Genomic DNA, 13,679 nt, shown 5'->3' with positions numbered 1-13,679 from the left:
AGTAAGTTTTCGAACTCTTGCCTCCAAAGTGCAAAGGAAAATTAAATTCAAATATTTGACCTTGAAAAGAGAGAGTCACATGGGCTACTTCTGAGGTCACAGTCCTCGCTAGCAGCAAAGATCTAACGGGAGATTTAGGTGCAAACTGTGACGACGTGACTTGGCATGCAAACTTGCAAACCGGCAAAGTTGTGAAAGTGGGAAGTAACTGTGCAAAAGACAATAGCTTTTAAATAAGGAATGCTGGGAAAGTGCTTGAGTAGTCAGATTTTTTAAAAGAAACTTTGAGAAATGCCAAATTATTTATTTATTGACAGAGACATTCACAATTAAATGAATCCCTTTTTGGATATCAAACAAAATAATTAATTATCAATAATTAATGGACTAATTGATTAATTATTTTTTAATAGACTCATGTTTTGTTTAAAGTTTATGTTTGATCCGAGAATGAGTAAGGGAGAAATGAAGTGTTCATACATTTTACCAGACAGACAGAATGAGCTGATATAAGCTTTGTAAAAATAGCAAGTCGTATTCGATTGTAACACCATGTCAATTTTTGAAATACGTATTAAGTAGGTCATGGTCATTGAAGAAAGAATCTGAGATTGGACAAAATGGTTCCTTCTCTTAAAGTGGAAGAAGAAAAAAAAATAAGCCAACAAACACAGCTTGCTCTATAATGACACAGTATTTTTTTTTCCAACCCCGACGAGGCCGGGCATTTCACCTAGTATCGGGATAATTTTGTGAGAAGGCGGCAGACGACATGTCAATAGATTTGTGAAGCGAGCACGTGCGTTTGTGTGTACTCGTGGATACGAGCGCGTGCCAAATGAGTATTGGCGAGGGATAATCTCAACAGACGCAAGCAATGTTTGTTTGAATGGGAAAAAATATGTAGGAGAGTAAGATAAAAAGAAAAGTCTGAGAGACAAAAATAGAGGGAGGACCGAAAAATGGGGTCTCGCTGGATTAATTATCGGACATTTTACACTCACACAGCTATAGAACACTATACTTGTATAACGCGCGACAGGACGTCTAACAATTGGAGTTAAGTCATCGCGTGTGCTCGCGTGTGTGCTCTGGAGCGCCCTATCGTAACAAATGACTTAACACCCATAAATATTGCATACTGCAGGCGTAAGGGTAAGGGTGCGAGGGCGAAGCCGACAAAAGGGAGTGAAAACTTCACTGCAGGAGGTAAATGACAACGGTGCCGCTCTTTCCAGCAATATGTCAAGGTCGTGTCTGCTCGCTACGTGGACCAATAATAAAAGGGAAACAAAACAGCAGAACCTGCGTAACTGCGTAGAGAAACGTGCCCCGCACATGGTGAACAACAACATACAAGAAGGTGACATGGAATAACATCAAGGCTCCTCATGCTTGTAACATTTAGCATGCATGTATATTAATTATTTGAAACAGTATGCAAAATCTTTATAACTATTTTAAGACTATTTTGAGCGATACGAAATCAATTGTAAACTATTCTTCTATCAATTGCAAATGGACATCCATTTATATAAACACTAGCATTCTCCACCAGTTATACCCGCTGATTTGGTGCCAGGATATCTATTGTCTATTTGGCCATACATGATCTAATTGTATTAATATTACTACACCTTGCAGAAAATTCCATAAAAAGCAAAAAGGGGCACAGAAAGACGAAAGAAAAAAAGGGGACACATGAACAAAGGCTATTGATAATGTCTACAAGATGACTAACAGAGGCCCACATCAAGCCGTTCCCTCGGTCACTGACTCAACAACTGATGCAGACTCGTATGAAAGGCTAGGCTCAGTTTCCCCCCGTTGTTTGATCACTGGTGGACATTTAAACAAAGAGGGGGGGGGGGGCGACGCGAAGAAAGAGAGGGGAGGGGAAAGAGAGAGAGATGGATTATCATACATAATAAGTATTTTGTAGGGAATCCCCAATACAGGACGAGACACGAGTTGATCTCAAACCAGTTTGCACCTTTAACCTTGACACCATGTTACAGATGAAAAAATGTTGGACAAGCAAAATATTCTCTTATCCTGTACGTAAAAATTCCTTTCTCTCCTTACTGCTTAAGGTTCAAATACTATTAATGAGCCCCACCCAAAAGCGCTAATTGGATTAAGATATCCAAGTCACGTGGGGTTAAAGGACCTAAACACACACACAAATTATAAATTCCTAAATTTTCCCTTATATGCCGTGTCTTACTAGAGGAATGAAAAATACTTTTTTTTCTTTTTTCAATAAAAACAAAATAATAGACATTAGATTAGAAAAAAAAAAAGTCATAGTCTAACACAAGGGCGCATCTCGGACATAGGGGACTCGCTTGGTCTGCACTTATGGTTGACTTTGGCTGAAACTTATAGAGAAAATAAAATTCCATCTCTGACCTCTGACATCCTCCTCTCTATGTGACTTGTTCCCCCCCCCCCTTCAATCCTTTTTTCACCACAGGTATACAGGTAGCGTATCTGTTCAGTCTGACCTAGATCTATGAAGTCTATGCTTTGAGAACTTATTTGACAATGAATGTTTTTTTTTTTATACTTTTTTTTTAAGGGGGTCCAGATACGAAGGAAAGGGTCGAACTAGTCCAGAGATCTGGAAATGTTTAACTAGATACATAACCTCTAGAATACAGAATCAACATTACAAAACAAAACAAAAATATCGTCTTGAAGTAGATAAAGAAGAAAGCCACCTCAAATTCTGTCATTGTCGCGTAGTGGAGCCTACACACAGTATATTAATGCATTAAATTAATGAAGAATATTCAGGTTAAAAAAAATGGTTTCAGATTCGAAATAAACGAGATAATGAATTGTCCCCGGTGTTTTGTTAAATGGATAGAGAATAGATTCACCTTTTATTTTATCAATTAAAAAATGAATTTAGATTGTAAATAGAAATGTCCAGATTGGGAATCTATTTGGTGTTTCTTTAAAGATCCAAATCTACTTTGTCAATTATAGACTAGATTTCGTTCAAATAACGTATGATCAAAGCAATGAAAATATTGCTTACGATGAAATTATCCCAAAAAATGGTTTATGGGGAATAATACCTTCAACATAACGGCCTATACAAATTGTGTGTTAGTACTGTGTACTGACGACGTTTTAAGCATGACCAAATTGAATGATAGTTCTCTGTTTCATATTGTCCAATGGGTCAAGCGCAGTGAGCAGTCTTCCAGACCACCGTCAGGGAAAAAAACCCAATAGATTTGACCAGCTGACCAGAAACGACACACCACCCTTCCTTGAACCTCTTTGTCACCCTGGCCAAATGGTCAGCGATCAACGGTTTAATCAGGCGGAACTAACGACAAACGTTTGTGTGTGGGGCGACTCAGTGAGCGAGAGGGTTAGAGGACATCCCGGGGCGTGAATGTCTGTAAAGTATGGCCTGCTGATTTAAAGTATGAAGACTTGTGTGTGTGTGAGGGCGCAGACAAAAAAAAAACGAGTTACCCTTCAATGCTTTCAGTAGAGGAGACTGTTCTTTTCATGAGAACAGTTTTTGTCCCACGAAAGATGTCCCTCTTCCAAAAGCAAAAAACTCTATCGAGATAAAAACTAGCCTGCTGTTTCACCAACTTGAAACACTGTACGCGGTAACAAAAAATAAAAAACAACAAATTCTTCCACACAAAGCAAAAGTCCCCCCCCACCCCAAAACCCCCAAAGAATGCAAAACATTTTACTTTCGGGAATTTCCGATACACATGATAAAATAGCATAGCTTTTTTTTTGCTTTACACAAAAGGGTTACTTTAAAAGAAATTGAATTTATTTGCTGCAACTAGCAGCGCAATAAGACCAACAAGACCAAGGTTTGGAGCAGAAGTTGTCGGAGGTATACTTATCGAATTAAGATTTTGATAACCAGAACTGAGGCGACCTTTCGGGCTGGCGAGAGGGGGAAACAGCTCCATACCCCACGCCTTAAAAAAGGGAGGGGGGGGGACTATGATAAAGATAATATTTTTTTACCGTCAGCATAACGAATAAATATTCGCGGCCCTGATAGGACATTCGTCCAGGGCCCCGCGCACTGCCAAATGCGCCTCTTCTGGAAGTAATAGTATCTGAAGAGATTGGGAAGTTTTGGGTATTCGAGCTGCTGCCGAGTCTCTGAGCATTATCGTATGAGAGAACCTCCTGCAAACGTTAAAGAAAATAAAGACTGTCATTGGTGTGACACACTTTGAACAAAGAAAAAAGAGTAGCTCTGCATCAGTGTTGCCCAAAATACATTCCACAGGTCATATCCGGCCGGAGAAGCGTTGCTATCCGGCCCCCTCAAAACTTCTGCCTACAGGGCACAGTGAAGCCATTCCATTGGACTGGACGAAGATGCTGCTCGTTAAACATTTGACGTAAATGTATAAGGCCCTCATGACGAGAAAGACTGGTCACCACTCGCTCTACAGCCTCAACACCGAGGACAAAGTTGTATTGTGTTTCTACTAGAACAATACTTTACACACCTGGAACAATTTATATACACACCTGGAACAATACTTTACAAAACTGGAACAATATTTACACATCTGGAACTTTATTTTAAACAACTGAATAATACTTTACATTACAAGACTGCTAGAACAATGCTTTACGCTACTAAAAAAATAGTTTACACAACTGGAACAATAGTGTCACAACAAGAACAAAAATACTTTACACACCTGGAGCAATACAACACAACTAGAATTAAGATTTCTATAACAGGAACACTGCTTTACGTAACTGGAACAGTGCTTTACACAAGGCGACCCAACGTTTTATAAACCTAGGTTAATTCTTTATAAAACTGGCACGCCAAAAAAAAAAATAGGTAACACTTGAACAACTAAAGCAATGTAAAGGCTAGGGGTGTTCAAATCCTGAACTGTGACCAGAAAGTGAATAGAGAAAGGGAGATAAGTGCACACTCACACTAAACATATCCAGGGCGATATAAAGGGTTGGAAAGATACAAGGCGACGTGAGGCGCCATGGCGGCAGTGACAGAGAGGGAGGGGAGAATAAGACAGGGAATCAGAGGTTGTCTATCTTGAGTGGCAGGTAATTATCGGGGCGTCTAATTATCTACAAAATTTATTAGACAAGAGTGGATGGGAGGGTGTAAGACACTGTTTTCGTAACTTTAAATTAACACAATTTTACTCTCACCCCCATTCCACCCAATACCCCCCTCCCTCGTCCGCCATCTACCCGGCGGAATGAGTTTCGATGTTAGACGAAACGGACCCCCCCCCCCCCAAAAAAAAAAAAGACTACTTGTAAAGCATTCACAGAAAGCACTGTGGCCAACATTCGGACATTGAATGGAGCTCAACGGACTAAGGCAGAGCCAATGTTCCCCAGAGTATCACCGCAGGATGTCTCTGTCGATGGAATGATGGGGGGAAGGGGGAATGAGTGAGAGAGAATAGAGTTGATCCGTCGGTAATCGGAAGAGGCTAAAAGAGCGATTGGACTTTTCAATTCCGACTTGATACCCGAGGATATTTCAAAGCATGCACTTTGTTCAATAAGGTCGCAGCCTTGATATTTTACAATTAATGAATGAGAAGGGGGGGGGGGATAGGCGAGGGAGGGAGGGGGGAATGCGCAATGGGAATAAGCTACTCAATGATTCCAGAATGAGTCACGCGTCAACTTTTTTTTTCTCTCTCCAACGTCCGAGACTGCTGAATGTGTATGTGAGAATTGAAACAAGATGTGAGCGGGTCTACAGAGTGGGAGGTAAAGGCGAAGGAGGACCCCCCCCCCCGTCTGACGCTGAAACGGCGAGGTTAAGACGATTAGGCTTAATGAAAAGAGAAAAGCAATTAGTCTTCACTGCATCGCTCGTACATCAAACAATACACTCTGACACGAGTTCACCAATATACTGATATCGTGAGTTCACCAGTACACTGATATCGTGAGTTCACCAATACACTGATATCGTGAGTTCACCAATACACTGATATCGTGAGTTCACCAATACACTGATATCGTGAGTTCACCAGTACACTGATATCGTGAGTTCACCAATACACTGATATCGTGAGTTCACCAATACACTGATATCGTGAGTTCACGAATACAATGATATCGTGAGTTCACCAATACACTGACATCTTGAGTTCACCAATATACTGATATCGTGAGTTCACCAACACACTGATATCGTGAGTTCACCAATACACTGATATCGTGAGTTCACCAATATACTGATATCGTGAGTTCACCAATACACTGATATCGTGAGTTCACGAATACAATGATATCGTGAGTTCACCAATACACTGATATCGTGAGTTCACCAATACACTGATATCGTGAGTTCACCAATATACTGATATCGTGAGTTCACCAATACACTGATATCGTGAGTTCACGAATTCAATGACATCGTGAGTTCACCAATACACTGACATCTTGAGTTCACCAATATACTGATATCATGAGTTCACCAATATACTGATATCGTGAGTTCACCAATATACTGATATCATGAGTTCACCAATATACTGATATCGTGAGTTCAACAATATGCTGAAATCGTGAGTTCACCAATACACTGATATCGTGAGTTCACCAATACACTGATATCGTGAGTTCACAATACACTGATATCGTGAGTTCACCAATACACTGATATCGTGAGTTCACCAATACACTGATATCGTGAGTTCACCAATACAATGACATCGTGAGTTCACCAATACACTGATATAGTGAGTTCACCAATACACTGATATCGTGAGTTCACCAATACACTGATATCGTGAGTTCACCAATACAATGACATCGTGAGTTCACCAATACACTGATATAGTGAGTTCACCAATACACTGATATCGTGAGTTCACCAAGTCTGCAGCGGTCACTGAAACCTTCATTAAACAAGTTTGGAATTTTCCTAGCTACCGGACCATAGAAGAAACTGCAAAGATTCTGAAGCTGGCCATAGATCTCTCGCCTAACAGCTGTGAAACAGTCTCTCACATTGATGTGTTGGATGAATAAATCTATGGGCACGCTTGTGTAGCGTGGGGGGGGGGTGAAGGAGGCTACAAAAAAAAAACTTGGTCAAGCTGAATGGAATTGTTTGCATAGCTATTAGCAGCTCATTAGAACAGAACCTGCGCTAAGAAAAGAACGACTTAATAGGTGCTGAAATATCCAGACCAAGTCAGGTTTAGAATGAACAATAAGAGAGAACTAAGAAAGAGAAACTTAAAAAGGGAACTTGTCAATGGTGTGTTTGTATGTGCGCGTGTACACTTTAATTTGACCTTTTTTTTTTTGTTCCACTACACAATTCTGTCGCTGGGTCACAAGCAACTTTCCGACGTCAAACTCTTCAACAGAAGAGACCGACAAATGTTATGGTGTTTGCTTGCGGTCTGTTACAGGTTGGTCAATATACGAAGTGGGCGCGACAAGATGTGGGTCTCCCCCCCCCCTCTCTCACCAACTCATCCAGGTAAGGAATTAATCCACACACCTGGTTAAGATTCGTATTGAAATTACACCAAAATTTTTTGAAAATATATAAATAAGACTCCAAATCCCTTTTCTGACATTTAAAGAGCGTCAGAGATCGAACCAACGAAGGCTGAGCAAATTAGGACAGATGGAGATTGATGATCACAATGCACTGAGTGCTTCCAGGAAAGGATCCTTCAATAATTGAATCATACCCTAACTGTACACAGATATCATTCAGTTTGTATGGCTGTAATCTAATTGTCGGTGCTATTTTGTTACATATCACATATGTGTGTGTGTGTGCGTGCGTTCGCGCATGGGGGAAGGGTGGAGTGATTATAATTACACGTTTCTATATCAGCCGTGGCTTACGATGGTATGGTGATGTCAGCATAATGATGTTTGCTGGATGTTTATGTTAATTCACGAGATTCACGAAATGAAGGAAGTCTGGTACGACCCCTCGCCGCACTTTCGTTTATTAGAAGGCAGTTTTATTTTGTCTTGAACAGCGTCTGATGTAGATGACCAGTGTCCACGGTGACTGAACATTTCATAGGGGTTTGGGATGGAATGGATGACCATCTCTGATACGACGGTAAAATGATAGCGGCTCCAACCACACAAACACATACACACGAACAATTGTTACCTATATCTCTATCTATAGATATAAACATGACAGTATTTGACTATTGTCTACATTTTTGTTACAAAGATATAAGAGAGATTTGATTTATTGTTTTGAGGCACATCGGCACAATTTAGGCCATGTCGTGCCTGCAGTCCCCTAAGGACTACTCTCTCTCTAAACAACAAGGGCCAGATTCTATACAGTAATATAATTAAAATTAAGGTCTATTCACAGTTAAAATAGTAAAGGTAGTAAAAATTTAAATATTTGGTAAAAATCTAATGTAAATAGTGCATGTTCACAAATTCAGAAATCAGATCTTCGTAGATAGCCCCACTTCCCGAATAAAGCCCAGTACCTTCCCAGGGTCGACATTATTAAATAGTGTTTTTAGATTAGTGGCTCTAAAATGTTTCGCCCTGACATCCTGGTATCTGGGGCAATCAACGAGGATATGTTCCACGGTGAGGCGAGAGTCACAGTACTCGCAAAGTGGGGGCTCCTCTCTCTTCAGTACAAAGGAGTGCGTGATGTAGGTGTGGCCAATCCTAAGTCTGGACATGGTTGTGCTACCACGCCTTGTCAGACCCTTAGATGTGGGCCGCCACCTGACATCCGCCACAATCTGCCTGAGTTTACTGTGAGTCTCAGCCTCCCATCGGTTCTGCCACTCTCGATAGGTGGCAGAGGCAATACTTTGTCTCAGGTCCGAGTAGGGAATTGATATAAGAGAGAGCTAACGTTGGGCACCATTCAAACCCAGGCTACGCCAGTGAGTGCAGACAACAGGAAGAAAAACGCATTTTCCCCTCCCTCCCACCGCGCGCCCTGAAAACCGAAGCAGATGTGAGGGATGACCTCCTTTGTATGAATAATTCACCTGGCTAGAGCGTTCACCTGTGTGCTTTCAGTACTGTATAGTCTAGTCACTTCTGCACAGCTATTGGTATCCCTCCCCCCCCCCCCACTTCTCTCGTACTAGCAGATACTATTCTAAAAATAAACCACCACCCCCCCCCCTCTTTACTGTTATTGCATTAGGGAAACTTTCGATGAGCTCCCTTACAAATGTGCATCATTAAAGAGTTTGTGACTATGTCAATGAGCTTCGTGTGCACATGATCGTGAGTTATTACGTAGGTATTTCCATCTTCCCTACAGACGTGGAAGCGTTTCGTTTGTCTGGTTCATTGGACGATGTTGAAGCCAATCATCCAATACGACGAGTAAGCGAAACTGCCACGTTGTAAGAACCCTCGACCTAACGCTCGGCGAAAGCGAGTATGTTTAAGCATTGACTCGACGGCTCACTCAGGCGGCGAAACATAAATACTAAATAGTGTCTTCATTAGCAGACGCCAATGTCTTCATAAAGGGAGGAGTTTATTGCGCCGGTTTCGTACCGGTGTACCTGGACCGTGGTGGCAGCAACTTGGCACAGTGTCTTAAACTATTCAGTATTTCATTAGGCGGCCCAATTCTAGGTACTGTCGCTTGTTCTCGTTCTCTCTCTTTCTCTCTCGTTCTCTTTATCTCTGTTTTTTTTTTTTTTTTTTTTTTTTTTTTTTTTTTTTTTAGTTGAGTGTGAATTTCCACCCCTATTTCTCTCTCTTTAGTATCTCTGTATTTCTTGTTTCCTCCGTCCCTTCAAACCTCCCCACCCCTCTCTTTCTCTCATTTACATCAACATCTGTAAAATAGTTATTAGTAATTTACTATTTTAAAAAAAATATCTTAAATGACACAAACGGTATTCCATACAATTTCCGACCATTACCCAAGAGGAGGAGAGAGCGTGATTTACTTACCTATGAACTCATTCCAAGGGACGTTCAGGTCAGACTGATAGGCCAGGCAGCCCTTCAGGGTGTTGAGGCAATAGTTGTTGCATGGCCTGGTGGAGGTCAGTCCGCGGCAGTGTGGGCAGTAGGTCATTTTGACAAAAGCCTTGATACAGGCTTCTGACGGAGTTATCTGAAGAGAGAGAGAGAAATGCTTGAAACATTTGCTTTAAAATAGCTCACACTTACATTTATCTGGAATGTCGAAAACAATGTGAAAATATGTTAACTATCGTAAAAATATATATATATCTATGGCCATATTACAAGGTCTTCGGGGCTCTCAAAGACCTTCCTTCAGGGAACAGTACCAGGAAAAAGAAGAAGAGGCAGACAGAGAAAGCGATGGGAGGAAAACATAAAAGAATGGACGGGACTCCCATTGAAAGAGGTTCTAACTAAGGCAAAAGACAGAGAAGAATGGAGAAAGACGGTCGACAAATCTTGCATGGTGCCTTAACGGTCCAACAGACTAAGGGATAGGTAACCGTAAAGGTAAAAAAAAAAAAAAGATAATACCTGAAAGGTACATTCTTTATAGCATTTATGGTGCTGCACATCATACATTTGTGGTGCTAAACATCGTGCAGCGCCAGAGAACGAATACTGGTTCGTTGCTATCATAATAATAATAATAATACAAATACTAATAATCTGAGACCTGAATGGAGAGATGAGTTGAAGCAGGCCAATGGGCAGTAGCGCCACTGGGGTGACTGAATAGATGTCAACTGAAGAGATTGCTACAACACGAAGAAGAGCGACAGATGTTTACGCCAAGACTGAATTAAAAAAAAAAGATGATCTATTTCCAATCCTACACTTGGTAAAAACAAAAAATACCTGGAGCTTAAATATCAAATACTGCAGACTTTTATAGCCAGAAAGGGTGTTACCACTAAATGCTGTCGAAAATCGGGATTGAAGAGTGAAGAAGATGCTGCCAAATACTGAAGAAGCAGCCAGTGGTAGGGATGCCATTAAAAGAGAAAGTAAACCCCCTGCTTCCGGTTTTAGTTCTGTCGTCAGTGCCGGCCTTAGGGCACTGCAGCCTATGCGGCCGAAGGGGGCCCCGCACTTTCTTAGGTCCCGCGCTAACTCTAGTAGTAAATTATTAAATTAAACCAATTCAACTTAAAACATTGTTCCCGTGGCCTCATGGAAATGTACTAAAATTGCAATTTTTTCGAAAAAATCATGAAAATCTCCTGAAATTATTTAAATATCCTGAAAACTCATAAAAATGTCCTGGAAAATAGACCAAATTGTAATTTTGGGATGTCATTCAATATGGAAAACGCCAATCCTACTCGCGATTTAAAAAAAACAAAAAAACAAAAACAAAAAAACAGGAATTTTCAGCTTTCATTTAATAAAAATCTAAATATAAGGCGAATTTTAACCGACAACAGGAAGTTCCAATATTTAATTTAATGTAATAGTCACTTAACTGGCATATAAATCTAGATCTAAATCTATCTTGATCTCTTTAAAAAAACTCAAAAGCGATATTTTGCTAGTCGATAGTAAATCTAAAAGGCAGATCTGAAAGTTTATCGGCTTTTTATTGGAAAACTACTATTGTAGATGGCTCCTTAATTTGACAGCGATTTTGTACTGAGTAAAATATGAATAAAATGCAAAAGACGAATTTATTTTCTAATAAAAAATCTTAATTGTCACTTAATATCCTTATCCCTACCCAGACTGGGCCCCGCGCAAACCGTTTCGCATAGGGCCCCGCAATCTGTAGGACCGGCCCTGTCTGTCGTCATCAAGTTATAAAGTGTTCAAGCTATAAAGGCTACAAATCACTTTCCTTAGTTTCTCTTCTCTAACTCTTCATCTACCGAGACGCATAGCGAGAGCTTGCAGTGTAGCCACTCAGGCTTCTGTTTCCAACTGACATGGACGTTTGGAGGACGCTGTTAAGATACTTAGAAAAGAAGGCACTCGGCTTACTTGATTTAATTTAGAAAAGATGGGGCGAACAAGAACAGTGTGAGCATGAACAGGTCCAGGTGTGTAATTAGGAAAAGAATGTTCAAAATTTAGCCGAAACGGCAAAAGACGTGTAGCATACTGGATATGATGACAGCGCTGAAGGCGGCTCCTTTTAAAAGTTTTCAACTTTTCCACACTATGTCTTACACCACTGGAAACGCGTTCTTTAGCTGCTCACCCCTAAACCAGCAGGCTAATTTACAAGGTTTTTGCAAACGCAAAACTGCTTTGGCTTCTTCCAGATTTAGCGCCCCCTCCCCCTTGTCTTACGCCAAAGTACATTCTGACTCACCCGGGGAGAACTTTGCGCGACAAAAAAAAAAACAATATCTGTGAAAATATTTCAACATTGAATTGGAAGCCAAGACTAAACACAATCTTATAACGTTAACACTTGAGGCGGTTGTGGGGGGAGGCGGAGGAGCGGGTGACGAAGAGCTGGGGGGGGGGGGGGAGCAGAGAGGGGGAAGCAGAACAAAATCGGTGATGTTTGCCGGGGAAATACGATAGCTTTAGGATGGCTTATCTCTGGAGGGTGGAATCAAGGGGAGGTAAGACTAAAAGGGTGGAGACCTCAGTTCAGGGCAAACATTGCAGCAGAGTTTTAACTTGTTAAAAAAAATTATAGCGTGAAATAAGAAAAGAGATGGGGAGATGAGTAATATTATTTAAAGAAACAGTGACGTTTGAAATAAGAGAAAGTAGACTATCAGTCAAAAAAAAAAACAAAAAAAAAACTACATTCAACTTTATAGAGAATACGATGTTCAGTGTATGGTAGATATATGTCAGTGATGTGGAGAACAGTGTGGGAACTCTAGCCAATTGAGCGCGTCACTTTAAAATGGCGCAGTTTAACAGTGTGGCAATCTTTTGAAACGCGCAAAGAAAAACTTGAATTCAGACTAGATCTAGATCTATGACTTGATTTCGCATTCCAAGCGAACACATCTGAGAAAACAAGATTGATCAAGCAAAGAGTTTTGCTAACTCATAGAAATGGCTCTAAGAAACTGTCCCGTTGAACACGAGTTGTTCTTATCCATCACGAGGACCAAGTGATTGGTTAAAAACTGAACAGTTCTTACAAAACATTTCAGGAATGCGAGGGCTGAATGTGGCTGGGTTGCTGCAGTCAGACGAGCACTAGCGCACTCCAGTCACAAGCTGGTGGGAATGTAGGCAGTTGAAAAAAGCAACAAATGACATTTGATATAGAAATACACATGTTCCTGTCCACAATGGAAGAGACTTTTTGTCTTATTGGGAGGGGAATGCTTTTACAATATATGTGGGGAAATAACATTTTAGGCTGCAGGATGTGTTTTTATGGTGTTATTATGAATTGTGTTGAATAACTATAAAACAATTCGAACGCTAGAAAGATTGATGAAGAAGTGGACAATAAGATAGCAGAGAACTCGTGTCTATAACAAATCAACATAACAATTTAAAGAGCAAAGTAAGCCTAGCAATAAGTGTAATACGGAGAGCAATAAATGGAATAGAAGGTAGTTAGGCCTAGCAATAAATAGAATCGAAGGATGGGTAGGCCTAGAAATAAATAGAATAGAAGGTAGTTAGGCCTATCAATAAATAGAATAGAAGGTAGTTAGGCCTAGCAATAAATGGAATAGAAGGTAGGTAGCCTAGCAATAAATGGAATAGAAGGTAGGTAGCCTAGCAAT

At 40.6% G+C, this 13,679-nt stretch overlaps 1 protein-coding gene across 1 annotated transcript in view; it reads right to left on the bottom strand.

The window, feature by feature from the left end:
* Positions 1-13,679, bottom strand: part of LOC106066482 (glypican-6-like) — a 120,027-nt gene that overhangs the window by 48,362 nt on the left and 57,986 nt on the right. The window contains exon 4 of the mRNA XM_013225519.2: positions 9,955-10,120. Coding sequence (XP_013080973.1) covers positions 9,955-10,120 — 166 coding nt within the window. The remainder of the gene's footprint in view (positions 1-9,954; positions 10,121-13,679) is intronic.

The sequence above is a fragment of the Biomphalaria glabrata genome, chromosome 15 (assembly GCF_947242115.1).
Source record: "Biomphalaria glabrata chromosome 15, xgBioGlab47.1, whole genome shotgun sequence".
NCBI classification, from domain to species: Eukaryota; Metazoa; Mollusca; class Gastropoda; family Planorbidae; genus Biomphalaria; species Biomphalaria glabrata.
The sequence above is the reverse complement of the archived record's forward strand: the minus strand, read 5'-3'. Positions and strand labels throughout refer to the sequence as shown.